General features: G+C 36.7%; 1 protein-coding gene and 1 long non-coding RNA gene across 3 annotated transcripts in view; one reads left to right on the top strand and one right to left on the bottom strand.

Moving 5' to 3' along the window:
* LOC127466531 (uncharacterized) overlaps positions 1-22,875 on the bottom strand; it is a 550,827-nt gene that overhangs the window by 24,224 nt on the left and 503,728 nt on the right. The window lies entirely within an intron of this gene.
* The window catches only part of LOC127466500 (contactin-associated protein-like 4), a 203,774-nt gene that overhangs the window by 28,903 nt on the left and 151,996 nt on the right, over positions 1-22,875 (top strand). For both annotated transcript variants that reach the window (XM_051777322.1, XM_051777321.1), the window contains exon 2: positions 16,572-16,682. In XM_051777322.1, the coding sequence (XP_051633282.1) occupies positions 16,572-16,682 (111 nt within the window). The remainder of the gene's footprint in view (positions 1-16,571; positions 16,683-22,875) is intronic.

The raw sequence follows: 22,875 nt of genomic DNA, 5'->3' as shown, positions 1-22,875 counted from the left end.
TTAGCCATACACTTTGAAATAAAAGGGAAGGAAGGTATACTTTTCAGTTTTTATCTCACGAGTTGAGACAAAGACAATTTAATAGGTAAGACAAAAGCAGTGCATGAAAGCAAAGCAAAACATGGATTTCTTTCAGTACTTCCCATTGCCAGGCATTGGCAGGAAGACAGAGCTACACCACATGCAGTGGTGGGTTGGAAAGACAGAACATCATCACTCCAAAGGCCCTTCCTTTTTATTTCTTCCCCCAGCTCTATATGCTGAGCATATTGAGGGGCTGGAGCAGGTGCAGAGGAGAGCAACAAGGCTGGGGAAGGGACTGGAGCGCAAGTGCTGTGAGGAGAGGCTGAGGGAGCTGGGGGGGCTCAGCCTGGAGAAGAGGAGGCTCAGGGGAGACCTCCTCACTCTCTGCAACTCCCTGACAGGAGGGGGGAGCCGGGGGGGGTTGGTCTCTTTTCCCAGGCAACTCTCAGCAAGACAAGAGGGCTGGGTCTTCAGCTGTGCCAGAGGTGGATATTCAGAAGAAATTCGTTACAGAGACGGTAATCAGCCATTGGAATGGGCTGCCCAGGGAAGTGGTGGATTCTCTGTCCCTGGAGGTGTTTAAGGTGAGACTGGATGTGGCATCAGTGCCATGGTCTGGGAACCACAGTGGGGTTGGACCAAGAGTGGCGGCCTGAAAAATAAAAGCTAGACACAATTCCAGCATGGGGAAAACTGGAATCCTTTATTGAACACAAGAACACAATTTTAAAGGCATTTGGGGCTGGACATGTTAATGAAGGGGACAACCTATGTTAATTAAGGAGTTACACAAGTTTTTACTGCAATTTCCAAATAGTTAATTTTTCTTCAAGCAGGATTACATGGGGGATAGAGGGATTACAGGGGTTTAGACGTGGTTTTAACAATCATCTCAAAAAGTCCTTTCCAGGTTTATATCTCAGGGTTGCACATCAGCAGGTCTCAGGACAAGGGTCCAAATTTCTTGAATCACGAGATGTTTGTCAGCCTTGTTTTCCAATGTTTGTGATTCAAATTTACAGGACTTTCTTTTGCTGAGAGCTGGGTTTGGGCTCCTACAATCAAGGGTTGGACTTGATGATCTCGGAGGTCCCTTCCAACCCAGCTGATTCTTTGATTCTATGACGCTGTGTGGTACAGAATATTCCTTTGCTCAGATGGGATCAGGTGTCTTGCCTGTGTCCCCTCCCAGCTTCCTGTGCACCCCCAGCCCCCGTGGTGGTGGGGCCACGTGAGGAGCAGAAGAAGTCTTGGCTCTCTGCAAGCGCCACTCAGCAAGAGCAAAAACATCTCTGTCTTATCACACACATAGCAGCAGAAACCCAAAGCACAGTCCCATACCAGCTACCGTGAACAATATTCATTCTGTCCCAGCCAAAGTCAGCTCAAGGACACACGGGTGGTCACGTTCATTTGAAGCAAACAAAATTTTGATTCCATATCGAATACAGGTACAGAAATCGTGCGTCTTGTATTTGTTGTAAAATAAAAGCAATTACAAAGACAAAATGAACTCTCTTTGCTGACAGTCATTATTCCAGGTTACTGCACAGATTAAAACTGACTGTAGAAAACATTGTTAAGTGGCACCTTAATTGGCATGTTGTTGTAAAACAAAATGTACGAGTGAAGGATTGAGGCAGGGACTGAGATGGACAAAAACTGATTAATAGGTTTTTCAATATCAGTTAAACCGTATTCTTTACAATTCCTTGAAGACACCAGGTTTGTGAGAGATTAGTAGTTTGGTGACTATTTTATTTTACAAAGTATGTGTTCTTCTAGGATTTCTCCACCACATACTGAACTTAATTTTTGCCTTGTGACTTCATTTTCACTCTACCCACATTTTAAAGGGAAAAAAATAATCTGAAATGAAGGTTTTCCTATATGCTGTATTAGCAGATTTTTTTTGTTGTCATTAATTATAGAATTATCTCTTTTCCAGAGTACTTTACTGTGGATCTAATTAATTGATACATGAAATAAGTTTTTTCAGTTAATTAAAAAAAACTATAAAATTTGCTTTTTTTTTCTTCATACTGCTATCCTTTGACTTTTTTATTCTGTTTTTCAGTAGATTTTATTATTCATTGTCAACATAGTGCTTCAGCTTTGAGTATTTGCTTGTGAAGATTTATAATCCCTCTTTATTCAAATGTTTGGTGCCTTTTTTTTTTTTAATGCAACCTTTTTCCATAATAAGTAAATAAAAAGAGACCTCAAATCTATATTAAAGTGTAATATGACATAGGGAAGTGTAGAGAAGATAAACCACGTGCCGGCATCAAATTTATTTTTTATCTGAAAACTGTGAAATTCCTCAAAATCAAAAATTATTTTCTTCCCTTTGAGTAACCACAGAAGATGTTTGTAATAAAAGTATTTTCATTTTCAACATTCTGAAAAAGAGGAATTATCTGCAGTGTTCACATAGAAATATTTAAAAAAAAATAAATAAAACAACAAACCAAAACAAAAACCAACAAAGAATTTCAACCAAATTCTATAACTGGGTTTTGTAACTGAGTATCACTTGGCTTTCTACTACATATTTTAATAGTTAATATGGGACTTGTATCCACTTCCACGGTGGTAAACTGCATCATGTATTAATCACAAACAATTGTGATTTGTCCCATATTTACTTAAATGTACTAAGATGAGCCCAGCTTGCTATTCAGCAAAGAAACAGTAATAATTATTTAGAGAAATTATGTTGCCTCTTTCCGTGTGATTTTATCAGAACATACTGTATTTTCATATTTAAAAAAAAGTGCTCTTATGTTTCGGAAGTCCTGTATTGATCCCACAGTTATGTAGAAATGTAATCTTAAGGGAGAAAAATTACTCCATGGTCAATAAAGTAAATCTGCTCCTATATAGTTGTGCTCAACCTAGTTTTGCATCCAAAATTCTTTAGTCCTGTATGTCAGTGTATTTATCTGTGAATGCTTTTCAGCTTTCAGTACTACAGGATCTCACCTTAAATTTCTGTAATCAAAGGACTAGCACTGTGCTAGTGCTTTATTTCAGTTTTGATGTTGAGTGCTTTTAAAAAGGTAAAATAAAACACATATGTTGGGAATAAACTAGCAAGACTGCAAAACCTGTCCTATGGGAAACACATTCAGAGACATGGCTGCAGAAGGCCAAGTATGATTGAAACAAAGATGTGATTTGCTCATCACAACACTCAAAGATGTCATGATTTTCATTTTTTTTTCTCCTGCTTATCATCCCTACTGAGGGAAACCAGGAAAACTGTAATGCTTTAGACCAGATAGCAACTCTGACTTTCATAATTTAAAGCAGTCAGGGAGCTGGTGAATTGATGACCTGAAATTCATCCTGCTTACAGGGATCTGTGTGACTTTGAGCTGTTATAGAAGGTCCTAAATCATGTCAGTTCTAGTCTGGCACTCCAGGTATGAATGTAAAAGGAAACCCTACACCAATTTTGACAGCAAAAGTTTTTGCAGGCAAAGTAAATTACCCAAAAAATAGCAATGCTATTGGTTTATTTATCTTTTATCAACATGGATATACAACTTTACTACTTGAGACAGTTGTTTCTGGTTATTTCATTGTTGGAACAAGATTGGGTAAAAATTAACTTCGTTGAAAATTCTGGGCTTCAGGGAATATAAATCTGCCAACACCATATTGTGACTAAGAAAAGGCAGTAAATAACTAACAGAGAAAAAATAAGTGGCTGAGATGTAACTTTTCAGTTTAAATCATGTAGAATGCTCGGAATATAATGACATAAAGTTCTAGTGGTTTCATTTCAATTTTCCTACATTTCGTGGCAACTAAGCTGACCTGGAATATCATTATGCCACTGTGCTTCTTAGTCCACAGTTTGAATGAGGTTTTAGGTGTACAACTAGCTTTCACTGAGCTTGTGCCAAAAAAAAAAAAAAAATTTAAAAAAAAAATCATTGTAAGGAGGTTCTTACCCAAATCACTGTTCAAGTCATAATGCAAAGTCACCCTAATTTAAAATGGGCCACCATCCGCTGTTTTTGTTCCCTGTGTGGCATTGTGTGGATGCCATTTGAATTTGAACAATAAAGCTGTATTCCAGTCAGAATACTGTGCTCATCCCTTCCTGAGACAAAGAATTTTGGTATCTAGGATACATTTCCTTCAAATCATGTCAAAAAATGATGAATAAAGTGTTTACAAAACAAAATCCTGAAATCCGATTCTGCTCAACATGATGTCCCTCTGCCATCCATTTTTAACAATGTAAGGAAAAAAAAAAGGAAAAAACAAGGCATGTTTTGGACATTATAGGTTTGTTCTTTCATAGTAAACTGTCCATTATTTGAAATGCTGTAAGTGGCTTTAGTAAAGATGTCTGGGAATAAACTTTCAAAAAAAAAAATCTCTGAAAGGTTTGTTTCATAAGTCAGATATTAAAAGTGTTTATTAGAAAAAAAATAAAGAAGAAACTATTTTCCTACTTTCTACAAGTAACTTAGAAAAATGTAAAATTAACACTGATCTGACTCTTTTTTCCCTGTACAATATCCTGTTGTGCATTATCCTCATAGACAAAGTGCTACTCTCAGTGAATGTCTACACACCATAGAAAAAACATTATTTTGGAATACTCCACCATTAAATGTGTGTTCACTGGTGCAAGGAGTATTTCAGTGTTTTGGACATATATTAGGGAGTTCACTTATTCAATTCCACTTACTGTGCTAGAGCAATGGAAAAAACCACATTTAACACAGAGCAGTGGTTAAGGTCCTTTCTCTGGGCTGGGCTAACTGGGTAAAGTATGGTGCCTCTGTTCTCCTTAGGATCCATTTTTAATGCAGTGCCAGACATATAGGCAGCTTCAGCTGAACTTGTGAAAAAATGGGCATCCTCATTGTAAGAGGACTTCCTTATTATTGTTATTACCCAAATCACTACTGAAGTCATAATGCTGAGATATCATAACCTTAAAATGGGCCACGGCCCCCTATTTTACTACCACGTGTGGCATAGTTCCCTCTGCTATGTTTTATTCTCAGCAGCAAGGCCACCAGTTTTATTTATAAGAGATTTTGCCATTTATAATTGTTGTGTGAAGATTTATCCAAAATTCTTACAGATGATTTTTTTTCTCTATATTCCATTCATATTGCTATTATTAGTACTAATAGTAGTAGAAATAGCAGCAGTGGTAGTATCTGGTTGCTCAGATAGAGCTGTAACAAAATCCAGTTTTACAGAGAAAATTAACTGGGAGGATTTTCAGAGAAATATCCCAAAGAAATATAGCATGAAATGAAACTTTCACTGCTTAGCACCAAGTTGGTGTGGGTAAATTTGCAAAGCTAGGGGGTTATGGAAAGAAACATACCTTCCTTTTGCCTTCTTCCTCAGACAGTTGTGCACTGAAACAGGAGTGGGAATTTGCCGGCTGATAATTTTCCTGTGCCTTCTAATCTTTACTCTTCTTAGATTAGATCAATGCCAATTAGGCCTCACTACAAATATTGATTTGTTTTATTTTGGAAAGTAATTATTTATTGGGGTACGTGTGAAAATTTTATTTTAATTTAAGAGAAACTTGCCCTGAATAGCTCCTAGAGAAATGCTGTGTCCGTGCTGGGTCTCCACTCACAGGTGGCGTTGGCAGGTTTTGCCCCTGCGAAGTCTGCATTTTGAAGCTTTGTATTTGTGGAATCCACCATGATACTTTATCATTAGTTATATTGTTGTAGAATATTTTCTCTTGGGAAACACAGAAAAGACATCACTTATTCAAATGGAGTGAATAGCAAAGAACACTGTTTAATGGACAGCCAACATCTGTGGGGTATTTTGCTTTGGAGCAAGGAGCTGTTTACTATCCAGCAAAGTAGAGGTGGCAGCCAGCCTAGCAGAGAGATGTCTGGATATTTAAAGAAATGGAACAAAGATTATTTTAGTTGTGAAGAGTGGTGATCCCAAGAAGGGAATGGAAGGAAATATGGGAGGAAAAATTAAATCTTTCTGAATCTCTAAGAGACTTGGAAGATGAGTTCACCTATAAGAGCTGATGAAGCACTCAAAGAGGGGCACTACATCCCATGCATTGACAGAAAAGCTCTCTGCAACTGGTGTTTGCTGTGACAACAGTCCCAAACAGGCAAAATAGTGAAAAAAACACTATGGTTTATAAGGAGTGAACAGCAAAGTAGTTACGCAAAAAATCAAGAGACAAAGAGAAATCAAAAAGTAGTGAGAGTGGTCTAAATGAGGGTGGACTATCGTTTTTCCATAAGAAGAAATTTAGCAAACTCTTTTTTTCTCTTATGTCTTAATTGAAAGTGAACTTCTTGTGATTTAAAGTACTTGGATAAGAACAAGGAATTTGTTATCTATGCATCTAGTGTGGAATACTCTGACAGGGATGTTAACTTTCAGAATACTTCTTCCAAAGCGAGCAAAAGGTAACAGTGTGTGACTCCACTCCAGGGGCAGGAGGGAAAAATGTCCCCAAAGAGAAGTATGTTGCAGCAACACATAATAATTGAGAATGCACTGTAGCATGCAGTGACCTGCAATGAGGTGTGGAAGCCTGATTTTCAGAATTTGCAAGGGGTGTGTAATGTTTCTGCTCTAAGCACTTGCACTTTTTTTTTTTATGCTTTTAGTGTATCTGTATATAGTCTATGATATATAAATACAGAAGTTATGTGGAGATATTGTCTCTAAATTTTCCCATTCTCAAAGTCTTTCTCATTTTTATCAGAAAATCAGTAAGTTTGCTCAGGCATTCCTTTGAAATCAGAGTTCTCTATATTTTAAATGTTTTTAAATATTTTTAAACGCTTTTCTCATTGACCTTCCGAATTAAATATTTTTAGATTTTCATTGCAATTGTATAACAATAACAGATTTAATCATAAATGTCAGAGAAATTGATAGCCTGTTACACTGTGTATTATACATGATGATACCAGATATCAGGAGATCCCAAATATTAAAAAAAAAAAGTATTAGTGCTTGTGGTCCATGCATGTCCATGCAACCTGAAAACCTCTTAAAACCAGTGTTCATTGTTGGTGTTTGCAAATCATAAAGTGAATAAAAAACTTGTCAGTGAAAAGGAATTCTACTTGGACTTTGACTAAGTGATAGTGATGGTTTTTGATGGCAGAAACTACTTTCATAAAGATCTGAATATGATATATAAAGACCACATAGAGTAACAGCGTAAGGGTTTGAGTCTATACAAGGCATTAGCTCAAGCTTTCATATTCAGATCAATTCTTAAACAATCAGTTCTTCAACTTAATCAATTATTTAAACTTAAAACTTACACTAAGAATCTGAAGGAGTAAGTGACATATTAATCAGAAATCCATTGTAAAAGCACTTCTGGTATTACATACTTGCATAACTTTTAGCCATGTGTTGTATTGCTGGATAAAATTTTGGTTAAAAGAATTGCATTATATGTTATTAATGTAGGACATCTTAAATTCCAGAAAAACTGGCTCAATGCCAATCTCAAAGTAGGTGGCTGTGATTAAGGTGAGATCACCAGACTGAGTTTTGTTGAGAAGAATGCCTCAAAGACAGGTACTTCATCTAGTCCTACTTTATCTACAACATATGTTAGAATAAAAATTGCATACTACTACTGATAAAAATACTTGGATGAAGGGATAGAGTGCCTCTTTGGCAAGTTTGCTGATGGCACAAACTGGGAGAAGTGCACCTGGGGACACCTATTCAGGCTGGGGGCTGACCTTCTGGAAAGCAGCTCTGTGGAAAGGACTTGGGGATCTGTTTGGACAACGAGTCGTCCACGAGCCAGAAGTGTACTCTTGTGGCCAAGAAAGCCCGTGGAATTCTGGGGTGCATTAGGAAAATTACTGCCAGCAGAGGTGGCAATAATCACCAGGAGATCATCCTACTCTGACCTAGTGAGGTCTCACCTGGAGTGCTGTGTCCAGTTCTGAGCTCCCTAGGACAGGAGAGACAGGGAGCTCCTGGAACAAGTCCAGCAGAGGGCTGTTAAGGTGGTAGGGGACTGGAACATCTCTCTTATGAAGTGTCCTGGTTCTGGCCAGGACAGGGTTATTTTTTGCAGTAGCCAGGAGGGGACATGGCCAGGACCTGGAGGTCTTCTATAGCACCTCACCTCATTTTCTGGGATGTGGGAAGGGCTCCCTTCCAGGTCAGGTAATGTGGGAGCTGTTGGGTATTGTCAGTGTTTCCACGGGGGGCGACCAATAGCACATGAATCCGTCACCTCTTTTCCTCTACATTCTGTCATTAGTATTGTTGTCTTATTTCTTTGCTGCTTCCAATAAATCGTTCTTATCCCAACTCGTGATTGTTGCTTTTTGTGCCTCCAAGTCTTCTCTCCAGCCCACTGCAGGGAGAAGGCAGGAGAAAAAGAGGAAGGAAGGGGGAGAGGTTTGGAGTGCTTCAGTGGGAACACTAAGGTAGGGAATACCGTTCCTAAATCACAACAGTCTTATTTGCCACACAACATTGAGCCCCAAGGGTTCAGAAAACAAGAGATCTGCCCAGAGTGAATTGGAAACTAATCTGATCTGGGAATTTGTTGTGTTATGTACAGAACCACTGGTCACAATGGTACTTGGTCCATTCATGTGGTTGTGGTTATTTATTTCCCTTTATATGTTCCATGTGGTCCTTGTGGTATTCTTTTTCAGAGCAGGGAGAGGGATCAGCATCATCGAGAGGCAGATGGTTTGGAATGTTTCAGTGGGAACACTGAATAGGGGAATACCATTCCTAAACCTCGACATGAGGAAAGGCTGGGAGAGTTGGGCCTGTTAAGCCTTGAGAAGTGATGACTAAGAAGGGGCCTCATCAGTGTATACAGGTCTCTAAAGGAAGGTTGTCCCGAGGATGGAGCCAGGCTCTTCTCAGTGCTGCCAAGTAATGGGACAAGATGCAACAGGCAGAAACTGGAACTCAGAAAGTTCCACCTGAACATGGGGAAGAACTTTACTGCAAACATGACTGAGCACTGCAACAGAGTGCCCAAAGAGGTTGTGATGTCTCCTTGCCTTGGGATATTCAAAAGCAGCTTGGACACAATCTTGAGAAACGTACTGTGGGGAACCTTGCCTGAGCAGGGAGAGTGGACTAAATCATCTCCAGTGGTCCCTTCCAACCACACATGTTCTGTGATTCTGTGTGATTCTGTGAATAATAGCAGTAATAACAACAATAATAATAATAATAAAAAGAGGTAGCTAGTAATCAGAGTGGTGTACATTTGGGATCTACCAAATCGATCTGTGTCTTCTGAAAGGGAGAATAATTTGGTAAGTACGGACCTAAGGAATGCTTAAGGGGTCGTTATGGGGAACTTCTGCAAAGTGAGACTTGTGTAATGCCATGGGCAAAAGTTTGCAAAATATAGTATATGAAAGTAATTGATAAAAGGAAATAAAAAGTGGAAGTTGGGAATCAGTTTGCTTTCAGCCTACAGCACTGACCTCTGCTACCAGTTTCTGTGGTTGTAGTTTCCCTTCAAGAAAAAATTTGCAAATGCTGACTGTTCAAAGTAAACCTACAAAGTGATGCAGGTTCTGGAAAATAAGACAGAATAAGACTAAAGGAATTTGTCTTACTGAAGAATTTTTGAGGTAACTTGATCACCATTAGTATAAACTTTCCCTTGAAATAATATGATTGATGATGGAGAAAGGAGATTTTTCCTTCGTGTGGAGACAAGACAGCAAGACTCAAAACCTTACAACTGAAGGTCAACTTAAGGTCTTGTCTTGTAAATCCTACATCTGAAAAAAAAAAATTATTTCCTAGCACTAATATTTACATTTATACAATTATGAAAAAGAAAGGGAATTTACAATTGTAAAATACGATTGCACACTGTGTGTATATATATGAATTACTGGCTTTTTGCTTGGTTTCTGGGACAATTTTTGTAGTTTGTAAGTGGAGTCAGTGTGGTATTGACCCTCTTAATCCTGAAATTAATAATTGCATGTGTTTTCTTGCTTCCTCTCTTTCTACAGTGCCATAACAAGGATTTTACCTGTACTGCCCTCAGTATTGTTGAGCCTCTTGGGTTTCCCTGCTCATGTCAATATAGTGATAGTAATACAAAAGTAAATACTGCTAAAATTCATTAAATCATGATACTTTCACAGGTTAAACCTATAATCATTTTTCCCTAAACACTATTTCCTTTCCTTTCTCCCCCACTCTGTTTAAGAGTGAGTAAGGTTTTGTTCTGCAAGTGTGTAATCTCTTAACATATAACCAGGTTTATAAATTAGAAAGAACATTAATAACGTGTTTCTGGTGAGTGGCTTCTTAATTTAGTTTTACTAAATCTGTTATGTATAAATTTAAAATTGTATATAGTATCAAGTTTACTGCAGTAAAATTTGCCTGGGAAACAGTAGCAGAGAAAAGATGTAAGATTGAAGCAGAAAGTAAAGTTTGAGGGGATTTCAGCTTTTTATCCATGGGCAGAATCTTGCAGACTCAGACAGATGTTACACTTTTGTAAAGGTCTCCTTAGAGAGGCTGTGTAAAAGGATTAACGTCCAGGAAAAGACAGTTCTTAAAGTTGGTTCTATGACAAAAAATATGAATATAATTTCCTTTGATCTGAAAAAGTCTTTGTTAAGAAAAAAAAACCAACCCAAATATCTTTATTAAAAAAAAGTTTGTGAGTTTCCCTTTCTGTTTATACTATTTTTACAGTGGGTAGTATCTTTCTAAACATGGAGAGCATTTTACTTGTTATTTGTTCAAGATTGCTCTGTATGACATGATTATGTTATAATCATGTTAACATCAGCTCTGTGAGAGCTGATGTGATTTGCTTGAGTATGTTCATTTCATTGCCACAGTCATGGATTCAGTTGGGGGTTTTTGTGGGTTTTTTTTGGTTTTTTTTACACACTGAATTTCACTGCTTACTTCACTGTGAAATACTTTCATATAAATTTTACCTTGAATAGAAGAGAACTGTTCTTTTTTAACTTTAAGTACAAGAAGTTTGTTTCTTGGGTGAAAGGTAATCCAGCTGAAGACCTTTGAGCAAAGCTATCATTGGAACAAACACTCAGTCTTTTCCCCCTTTTGTGTGAATTCTCTCTGCATTTGTTTGTTTAGGAGAAAAAAAAATTGGTTTGTATGTACCTCTGTGAAAGATACTCATGTCTTTTGCTAAAGAAGCTTTTACTGATCTCAAGAAAAATGTTACTAGATTCCGTATATATTATCCTGGCTGAAAAAAATTAAATATGTAGTAAAATATTCCAAATTTAAAAAAACGTTATGACTTATAAAAAGACAGTGAAAATTTTATCATGCAATGAGAAAGTTTAAGACATATTTCATGAGAAAGAACATTTCATGCTGCTACAAAATTAGTTTTCAGATAGTGCAACGCATTGGATACAGATATATTGGAAAAAAATGCTGCCAATAAAGTTTATCTGCTTGTGATCAGTATGAAATATTTTAATCATAAATTGTATTTTTTTCTGTTCCCTTACAACATATAAATTCTGTTTTATTCTCTCTAAAAACTTTGTCTTTTTACTACCACAATTGCTTAAGAAACTATTAACTTACACTATAAATTGCATTAGCTTTTCATAGCTTTTCACAGAACAAAACCATTAGACTTACTGAATTAAATTCCTTATCCATAAGATCATTCCTATAAACATTTAATATCTTACTATCTTTTAATACTAAAAGCTTTTTCAACCTGCATTCTGTGTTGCCAAGATCCCCACGAAAACTCGATGACGATAAAACCCAAAAAGAAATATTTCAGTAATAGAAATGTTAAGTAAACAATCTTAGTTTGAATTTATACAACTAAACAAGGCCCATAAGAACCCACAAACTTGAGATTCTGTAATGTTTTCAAATGTTTTTATCATCAGCTTGCCAGTTTGATTCTTGTTTGATAAGAAATACCGAGGGAATGGCTGGAGCTGTGTCAGGGCAGGCTCAGGTTGGATCTCAGGGAGAGGTTCTTCCCCCAGAGGCTGGTTGGGCACTGAGCAGGCTCCCCAGGGCAGTGGGCACAGCCCCAAGGCTTGATGTTGTTGAGGAAAAAAGTTTGTGCCTGTAAATTTCATTTTGTTTTTTTCACTACATGGAAATTAAAATGTACACGTATGCATTTTGAATAAATAAATCTCAGGTTGTCCCAGTATTCTGCTGCTTTTATTACTATTTTTATTTCAACAAGCAACTGCTTTGGTGGAAGACAGATTTATTTGATCAATCATAGCATTATAAATTTAACCATGACAACCTACTATTGTAATTGTTATTATTATTGGATTATATCCTTCTTGAACTCCATCTGTTCTATTTCATGTAGCATGATCTCTGTAACTGATACCCCTGTATTAAAAATTTCTTGACTTACTGTGAATATGCATAATAATATAGTATTTGAAGCTGGAAGAGAACTGATAGGCATACTTTAGACATGCACACTTAAGAGTTTTATTCCTAAAAAATGGCTCAGTTGCTTTATAAATTTTATTAAACTCACACTGGAATTATAGTATACAGAAAGACATGCCCTATACAATAAAAATAATTTTTTTCATTTGGTGATGAAACATATTTTGTTTATATATCCTTCCCCCAATTTGCGCATTCTTCCTTTTTTTTACCAACTGCACCTCAGCTTTTCACCTCTTATTCACAGAATGATGCCTTTGTCATACTTATTCCAGACATTGCTTTTTAAAGAGCAACTGTTACAGCTCATGTCAGTATACTGCATTATTCAACCCTAGCATTTCACAGTTATTCCTTATTCTTCTCATTGCACAATTACTCTACGATGCCTCTGTAGGACTGAGCTTGATTTTATTTGCCAAAAGGTCTCTACATCAGCATCACACAACTAAATACATATTCTTTCCTTCACAAAATCTTATTTGTTACCAGATTTTTGTCCATATTGCAGAAACCTGTGATCTCTTTGTGTTTTTGGTATCCCTAACTATTGTTTGAAAAAAATTAAATATTTATCACAAAAAAACCCCGAACAATAAAATGTGATAGAGAATTTTTAACTAAAACTTGTGTTAGAATATACTACTTAAGTATTTATTTAGCCTGAAAGAGCTGTGTGAAACATTCCTAGAAAGCCCTGTTCTGTGGTACAGTGGCAGGGTGTCCAAGAGAAATGAAGAGTGACTGGTAGCATGTGAGAAAGCCCTGAATTCAAGCAGTGTTTCCATTGTGCAGACAGTCTTCCAGGGTAGGTGGAACCGTATGGAATTGTCACACTGAACAGGTTGTTTTGTCATTTGCCTGTATTTAATTGGAGAAACAAGTTGATAGTGACCATCTGGTTCTTGACAATTTCTACGAGGTGTTTTGGATTTCATTCTGGAATTCTTACTAAATTTCCAGTCAAGTTGCACACTGTAAGTCGCAACAAGAATATGTTTTAAGCTACATGTGCTGGGCAATAAAGCAGAAATTCATAAGAAGTTATTTTCCAGAAATAAAGCACAGCAGCTGTCGTAAAATAAATGCATAGTTATTCAAGGTATATCTATTTGAGATACATTGCTCGTTTCTCTTATTGTGGAAAGGCAGAAAAACGTGCCATGCACTGTTGGATTTTAGATAACACCTTTTTTCATATTCAGCTGTTTATGTGCCTTTCTATTACAAATTGAGATTGACATAAATTATTATAGGATAAGTGGTAAGTGCTCAGTGCTCAGTGAATTCTTCTGGGAATATCTCAAAGAAGTAGATGAGTTTCACAAATACGTGAGAATGAGACATCCAGGTAGAATAATTCCTTTTGAATTGATTCCTTTGATTCCTTTCTAATATGTACATTAGAAAGAAAAAAAGTTGAAAAATGTGGTTAACAGAAGCAAACAATACAAAGGCAGGTGTATCATCCATCCAGCAGAAATGTACACTTATTTTTATTTTTTTTTGCTTCTGAATTGAAATTTGTGAAGACTTATTCAGACCCTGGGGTGTTGTTAAAGTAGTGTGTCTGCTGGTGTTTGTCTCTCGTGCTTCTAACTATTAATCACATGGTCTCATTCCTGGTGATTCATGACACCTGCCACCTCCCACCAGAGGATCAGAGTTGAAAATATGAGGCGTATGAAAGAGATGAGACATTTTACCCCATCCAGCTCTGGAGTCTTCAGCACAGGAAAGACATGGACCATGAAGCAGATCCAGAGGAGGGGCAAAAAAAAATGGTCAGAGGGATGGAGCAGAACCTTTCCTATAAGGAAAGGCTGAGAAAGGATTTTTCAGCTTGGAGAAGAGAAGCCTCCATGGAGACCTTAATGCTTAAAGGGAGTCTGTAAGAAAGCCTGTAGCAATGGAAACAGGGGTAATGATTTTAAACTAAAAGAGGGTAGAGGTAGACTACATAAGAGGAGGAAAATTTTACAAGAGGGGTAGTGAAACGCTGGGACAGTTTGCTATAGGTGTCCCATCCCTGGAAATATCAAAGGTCAGGTTGGATGGGGCTCTGTGCAACCTGACCTGGTGGAAGGTGTCCCTGCTTATGTCAGGGCAGTAGGACCTTTAAAGGTCCCTTCCAACCCAAACTATTCTGTGGTTTCCTGATTGCATATCATGTAAGTAGATTTTTGAGAAAATACCTTTTTATTTTCTCCTCTTAATATTCATCTTGGTATCTAGGCTTACAATGTGGGTTTTGGCAGTAGAAAAAGGATCAGTGGCACATAAAATGTTCTCTTGCCTCAGTAGTGTGAGCAGCTCTCTGTGTGAAACACAGCAGGTTCATATTCTTCTCTTTCTGGTGCAGTTTATGACTAACTAGTTCCTTTTATTTTCTGTGATGTAAAGAAACCTTTCACTAGTGATGTCCTTTTCTAACACTCACCAGTGCAGTGCATTTGCTCATAAGATGAAATCTCGCTTCCCTTCATTTTTTTTTCTTTTTTGTGCTCACCAGTTGGACAATTTGTCCCAAGTAGCACAGCTTCTTTTACCATTACAAATCTAATCTGTGGATAATGAAGTGAAAAAATGAGCTTGTGCTGAGACCGTAGAGAGTAGCTATAAAATTTTACCTTTTGTATTGTGTAAACCTAGAGCAGGAAATAAAGTTGTGAAAGTAAAGAATAGTTTTATTTCTTCGTTTCTCATGAATGAAGAACTCTGAATTTGGTGGAAGTATGGTATATGTGAGTTTATCAAGAGCAATTAATAAATCCTATTGTTTGTTGTGAATGTATATGATTTATGGGACTTGAGAGAACTTCTAGTTCAAAAAGTCATGGCCAGTACAGTCTTTAGAAAGAGTTTTCCTTAAAGAACCAAATTAAACAACTTTAAAAAAATAATAATTTTTGAAGGTGATCACAAAACTCCCTCAAGACATTCATGTAAAAGTCTTGCTGCTAATTAGAAATATCCATAATTATTCACCAGAAACTCTTAATTATGACAGTGAGAAAAAGATTTTCCATTAATTAATATTTATGATTTTTGAGAGGAAATCTGGTAGACAAACAGAAGGGTTAGAAGAAGAAAAATTCACCTGTGACTTCTCACTTGTCTGTTCCACCCAGAGAATATGATTGCCCTGCAAAGAACCACTTCATAAAGTTGACATAATTTCCTCTTTTCCTAAACAACAGATGCCAACCCAGTATAATTAGGGAAAGATTTGCTTTTACTTCTTCCAGGTTTTAAAGTTAATCTTCTTTCAGCTAAAACTAGATCAGATATTGATTCTCAATTTATATTTTTCAAATTTAAATGGAGATTGAACACATGCTCTGTATAGTAATTGAGCTGGAGAGGCATTTAACATCCAAAGTATTGATTAACATTTGCTTGTTTATGCACAATTGATTGCAAACTGCAGTTAAGTCTCCTTATTCCGAAACTCTCAGGTTTTATTCTGTATGATGCTAAGACTTGCATACCAATAATTGTGAGATAATGATTTTGTCCTGTGTCTTTATCAAACACACATGCCATTGGCAAAGCAGATTTTCACTTTTGTCAAGCTTGCAGTTGTTAAAAAGGGTTGAGATTATTTTTTATTTGATTTGGTTCAGTTTGTTTGTTTGGGTGGTTTTGTTTTTTTTTTAGAAACAAATGTGATTGCACATTAAATGTGATTGCAAGACCTGTGCTGACATAGGTCGAAAGGAAGTAAAAAGCATGTGGTGAAATTGTAGCTTTGTACTAAGACAAAGACTAGGATGTGCCAGTTGTTACCCATGCAAATCATAGGGAGTGAGCTGTGAACCATTTCCCAGTTTTTCTCAGAGGTTGGGTTAGAAGTGAGCAAGTACAGCCACGTGAAAAACATTTAAACCCTGATAGTCTCATGAAATACTGGGGGGGGAGGGGGGAACAACAACAAAAAAGTAAAAATGCTGCTCCAGTACTGATACTTTTACACATAGTACAAGGAGAAGAATTTTTTAGAGATATACTGCTCTCACACACAGAGTTGATCCTGTTATAGTTCCAGTAAGTGGTGCTTGTTGCATTAACCTGAACGTGGTGTTTTTCATTGGCAGATAATTGCGATGCTCAGTTGGTGTCTGCTTTGCCTCAGTCATCATTCAGCAGTTCTTCAGAGCTGTCCAGCAGCCACAGCCCTGGGTTTGCAAGGCTTAATCGAAGAGAGGGTGAGTGCATTTTACTGATCATTTTAAATTTTTTTTTAATGTGATTTTTTTTAAGAATTTTTTTATCTGTGCACAATGTTAAAATGATGCATAACTGGATATGGTCCAAATTTTTACTAAAGTGAAGGAAACTTGACTGTTATTTTATTATTTATTTTAAACCTCTACACAAATCATCTGAAATCTCTGTTTAGGTTTCAATCATATTTACTAATTAATCATACATTTTCACTCTTTTTGGCCAATTATGGGAATTTTTTTTAAGCTAAATGCAATTAAAATTAGATAGCATTGATATTTTTATCTTTTTTGATGTAGCTAAAAGGTTTAGACACTTGGGTATCTGACAGAATCTCTGGAGATTAACCATTTTACCTGAAGTTTAGAGGTAAATCAAATATTATACATTGTGTCGAGGATACTGTAGGAATAAGAGATTATGATTTTCTTTTAACTGTAGTAAACATGTTCTCCATTCCTAGTGATGACACTCCTGCTACATCTTCTGTGTGAAGAGAAGTTTTTTGACCATGTCTGTTAGATTACATAAAATCTGTCAAAAAAATATTTAGACTGTCATTGCACATTAGACTTTGTGCTGTGCTTGTGGTCTATTTTTAACAATTAATTGTTAAAAAAACCCTAAACATACAAGTACACTGAACATTCAAAAGCTAAAAATACTGAGAAATCTCAGTCATCAATCTCATTAAGTATCCAAGAGCTCAGTCATTTCTGTCAATAACATCCTAAAGGCAGTTTTTCTCCTTTTTTTTCCCCAGCATACCAGCAAGGGTTTTAACATCACAGTGCTACTGCTAAGGGGTAATAAATATCTTTAGGGAGGATTTTATGTTGTTATTGGTAAACGAAATCCCACTTGTTGACACCCTGAAGAAAGAAAATTCTCTGGTTTAAAATTATGGCTCTTAAAACAACTAAACTCTGGGTTAAAATAAAAACAATTTAGATGTGCAAGAGTGTACGTTACAGTTCCAAATAATTTCTGTCTGGTGTCTGTAAGCCAACCAGGAACCACAGTGCAGTCTAAATTCAAGTTACAAAGCTCAATTTCCCACCTATGGTAAGTTGTTAGACTGCATGAGGGCTCAGTGGCTGCTCTGTGGGCTTATTGAAGAAGGAGCTCCTATGGATGCTGTCTTTTATGTAATTATTACTGATAAGGAGTCTGATGAATAAACTGATTGAAAGCTTCAATCTTGGGAGACTTCACTGAAATACTGTGTCTTAGGTCAAAACCTAGTCTTAATAATTCGACATTAATACAGATGATGAGAACAGTGGTGGATATTCAGAGACATCCAATTCCCCTCGTATGTTCAACTAGAATATTTTACATTAATTTATATAATAGAGAAGTATGTAAATTAAATCCTAAGGATATTTTGCACTGCCAAAAGTATTACTGTCCTTGGATCTCCATGATTTATTGGAATATCTGCTGCAAACTGATAGATATAGTGGAGAAGGAATATCCCAAACTATTTAGTTATCCTAGTGTACAGATTTGATAAATATGAACTTCTGTTTTGAATGAAGTTGTGATATCAATGAAAATTGTGTGACCTGGAAGGACTCGCCTTCAATAACATAATCTTAAATAAATCAGTTTTAACTTGGATTTTATTCTTTATTTTTCAGTGAGAGTACAGATTCAGTACTTGCTATGGAACCAGGAATACCTTTTCTGCACTGTATTTGTATTTAACTCTTTTCTGTGAATTTTCAAGGGTAAACTGAAAATTTGTAGGTGTATATACATGAAAGCTTTATTTGGATGGAACAAAGCTAGTCATTGTACATACATGGTTTTAAACAAAAACATTTAGCCACACAAGAAATGACTGCTAAACTATATAGACTGGTAGACTGGGGAAAAAAAAGTCTTTTATTAGGGAAATATTGTATTTCTGTGTTGTCAGTGATGTTATAGAAGCAATGAACACATCATTACAGTTTCAGAAGAAATTGTCTGGTAATTGAAAGTGGATAATTCATAGATAATTCTCTACTTTGAATAAAACCAAATCATTTATTCATCTCCAATTAGTGGTTTTGAGTGACTGTGACTTTCTGACATTCATTTAGGATAAGCAGATTGTGGTTCTAACCTAATAATATCTCTAGTCCTCAAAATGCCAAGACTAGGGAAATTTGAATGCAATTTATACAGGAAAAAGTTGAGAGTGTTTACACTGATTATTTAGGAGTCTAACTTTGGTCATCAATAAAGAAATAAACCAAATATACCTATAAATGGCATTGTTTCGGTTAGCAATGAAAAGTTAAAAAGTAGCAGGAACTTTATCAGGAATGTGGAAAGTTACACTGAAATGGTTCTTTGACCGTGTAGCTTTGTGTTTACTAAATGTAGAAAATTGATAGGGAAAGTTAAAGGGATTGAGGAGAGACCATAAATAACGATTTTAACTGTGGTTAAAAAAAAAAAAAGAAAGTACAAAGTATATTTTACATGAAGACATAATAAAAATTATGAGAGCAGAGATGGATTAGTAGAACAGCTAACTGAGAATATGTTTCAGTTCTCTGTAAGGAAAAAGATAATGTGATTGAAATCCATGATAACAAAAATATTTCCAGTCCATTAGCAGTTAAGGAAAGTGATAACATCCAGAAATAACTCATTAAATGTTCTTCAAAGTTTTAATTATTACTCGTTCATTGATTTCCTGGAGTTTTGCAGATATTCAGTACTTCAGCACAGCTAATGAATGCTACCAACTGCTAAGTAGTTACTCTGATATCAGATTTGTTTGCAATAACAGAAAAGTAGAGAGAAAAATCAAGTAACAAAAACTAAGTAAAAAAAATAACCAAATACTAATAGCAGTTAAATATTTTTAAAATGGAAAAATAAATTTTATAAATCTCTGATTTGATTATTTCAATATAGTAGACATAAATGCAGGGTTTTCATATACGTGGACATTGACTTTTGGCCCAGTGTCGTATGACTTTCTAATTTTAAGTAATAGCACAATATTGGTACAGTCCAAATTAGGTGTATTAAGATCTAGCTGGTTGACCTCAAAAAGCATTCATTATTCCTGTATAAAGGCATTTCCACAGAATTTCAAAGGAAACTCTAAGGCCAACTTTGTTCAGTACTTTTGTTGGTTATACACAAGCAAACACAAATCCATAGTGACAAGAACCATAAATGCCAGTACCTAGGCTGGACCATCAAGGATGTGCTTCTGTGCACACAGAGAGAGGGTTGTGTCACTGCTGAGCTCAGGACCTTCTGATTTTGTCTGCAGTGGGATGAGTATCTCACACTGGTTATACATACACCCTTCAACCTAAGGTGACTGAAGGCCCACACCAAGACCTTAAACCATCTTGTCCAGGAGCTGCTTTATGCTGATGACGCCGCCCTTGTTGCCCACACAGAAGCAGCTCTGCAGCGTTTGACATCCTGCTTTGCTGAGCTGCTGAGCTCTTTGGGCTGGAAGTCAGCTTAAAGAAGACAGAAGTTCTCCATAGACCTGCACCTCTGGAAGTCCCCCATCATCCCCACATCACCATTGGCAATCAGAGCTCAAATCAGTCCAGCAGTTTAATTCCCTGGGCAGCCTCATCTCCTCGGATGGTGAGATTGACGGGGAGACAGACAACAGGTTAGCAAAGGCATACAGTGCCTTCAGAGAGCTTCATAAAAGAGTTTGGTGAAATAAACACCTGAAGAAAAGTACCAAGGTCAGTGTTTACAGAGCCATAGTGCTGTCTACTCTCTCATATGGATCTGAATCCTGGGTCATCTACAGCCACCACCTGCGACTCCTGGAACGCTTCCATCAACGCTGCCTCCAAACAATCCTAAACATCCACTGGTCAGATGATGTGACCAATCCATCTGTTCTAGAACAGGCAGCAGTCCCAAGCATTGAGGCCATGTTGCTGAGAACACAGCTGTGCTGGGCAGGGCACATCTCCAGGATGAAGGACCAACCACCCCCTCCCTAAGATCCTGCTTTATGGTGAACTTGCCACCGGCTGCTGCAAGAGAGGAGCCCCAAAGAGGAGATACAAGGACTGCCTGAAACAACATCTCAGCCTTGGCCATATTGATCACCAGAACTGGTCTGCTCTGGCCTCCAATCAGGAGGTCTGGAGACACCCCATCTCTAACGCTGCTGATGCCTTTGAGAACGCAGCAGGATCACCCTTGAGGAGAAAAGACAACGCAGAAAGAATCGTGTCTTGCAGAATTTCCCACCTAAGGAGTCTTTCTGCTGTGCCTTTTGCAACCGGACGTGTCTGTCTCGTATTGGCCTTTTCAGCCACCAGCGTGTTTGTAACAAACGTGGGCAGAGCCCTTCCCAAATCTTCGTTTGTGAAGCCTGACCATGATGTACATACACTCTAGGTCTCCATTCCTTTCCCACTGGAAAAGATTTAATAATTGCACTATGAGCCTTTATACCCAAGAATGCAGCAGACCTTCTTTTGAATTAATGAACTTTTGCAACCTTACAGGTAAAAAATTAAGAAGACAGTTATTCCACAGGAGCGCACACACCACTGGAAGAGCCTTCATATTTGGGCAGCTGAATAAGCTAGATAAGGATTTGGCTGTTATCTTGCCCCATATTCACACACAATTATTTGATCAAAATATGACAGAAGGAAATTGAATATAGCAGTTGTTAAATAGCCAAAAAACCTGGCTTAGAGCTTTCTCCTTCCCTGAAGTAGGAAGAAACCCATGTATTTTAATTATGCTGTCAGCTTACATTGCCAGTTTGTCAGAATCACCCTGAAAATTTGAATGCATTAACAACTACCTGGTCTGTCTTTTTTTCTGGTGTGTATATGGAGCTTCTTTGTCTTTTTAATTAACCTTTACCTTACCATTTCACTGAATATCAAACTTATCTTATTGCAGTCATTTTATTTCAAAGAGCATTTAAAAGATAGTTTGCTAAATTTGGTACTGTAAGAGGCATATTTTTGTTTTTATGAAACAGTATAGTTTAATCACCTTTTGAGAACTCGCACTAATTAGGTCAAAATGGATAAAGGAATTCTATCAACAGTTAAAGAAAACATCAAGTCAGTGGTTAAAGAAAAAGAACATTTCTCGCACATTAAGAAGGGCTAATTTCAGCATTTTTTTTAAGAAGCAGTTTAACCTTCATAATGTAGTGCAAGCAATTAAAATTAGAGCAACAGACAAATTAAAAAACCTTAATAGCAGCTGGGATTGTATGTCATCAAAACATCATCAGGAAGAGCTTACTCCCTCCGTTTCAGTAATATGCAAATAAAATTCATTGGGGCTGATATTTTGCTTTACTAAAAACAATAAGAAAATGACACTAGAACAAAAAAGATCTAACCTGGTGTAATTATTATGGTTTTATAAATTAACAGCAAATCTAAGTTGAACCATATAGCATCATGACTTAGATTTTTATGACTTACCTGACTTCAGCAGTTATGTTAGGAAAAAGTAACAGTCTAAATCTTTTACTTTTAAATAAAAATGCAAGAAGCACTTCCTGCAGTGATTTCTGCATAAAAGATGCGTGCTGTTGTATTGTCAGTGAAATTCCAGTACCATTCAGTTTCTGAGGAAGAAATCATAGATTTATTTTTTTTCTGTAGCTTCTGCAACAATTACAGCTTTCAGTGAGAACATTGCCATTGATCTCTCGGTATATTAATCATGAAATTGTCTTTAATACCGTTGTACAGCTTCACTTTTTCTGTAGGAAAAGTTTTTAACATCTGTATTAAACACCTTAAAATATCTGGCCACATATGAAAGTTGCATATGGTGTTGCACGTGCACATGTTGCACTCGCATGATTTTAAAAAATTCTGAAGCGTACATTAAAGGTAGAATTTGGGGCAGTATTATTTATGTCTAAATTCAAATTTATGCTGCTTTTGTTTTGCTTTGTCTTGTGTTTATATCTGTATGTCTTGTGAGTCTGATATTGCAATAGGGTGTAGGAGAGCAGGAAAGAGAAAATGAGAAAGAAAGAGAAAAAAAGAAAAAGAAAACTAAATTCTCTCTTAAGCAGAGTGAGTAAATAGGATCAAAGATGTACTAACATTTTAAATATTTACAACCCATTGTGATTTCATGAACATTTAGGAGGAGTTAGGAATATTCATACAGTTATTTCTAGAAACCTAATTC

The sequence above is a fragment of the Manacus candei genome, unplaced genomic scaffold (genome assembly GCF_025592945.1).
Source record: "Manacus candei isolate 608988 ecotype Guabito, Panama unplaced genomic scaffold, ASM2559294v1 h1tg000010l, whole genome shotgun sequence".
Lineage (NCBI taxonomy): Eukaryota > Metazoa > Chordata > Aves > Passeriformes > Pipridae > Manacus > Manacus candei.
Note: the sequence above shows the minus strand (reverse complement) of the source record. Positions and strands in the feature narration are given on the sequence as shown.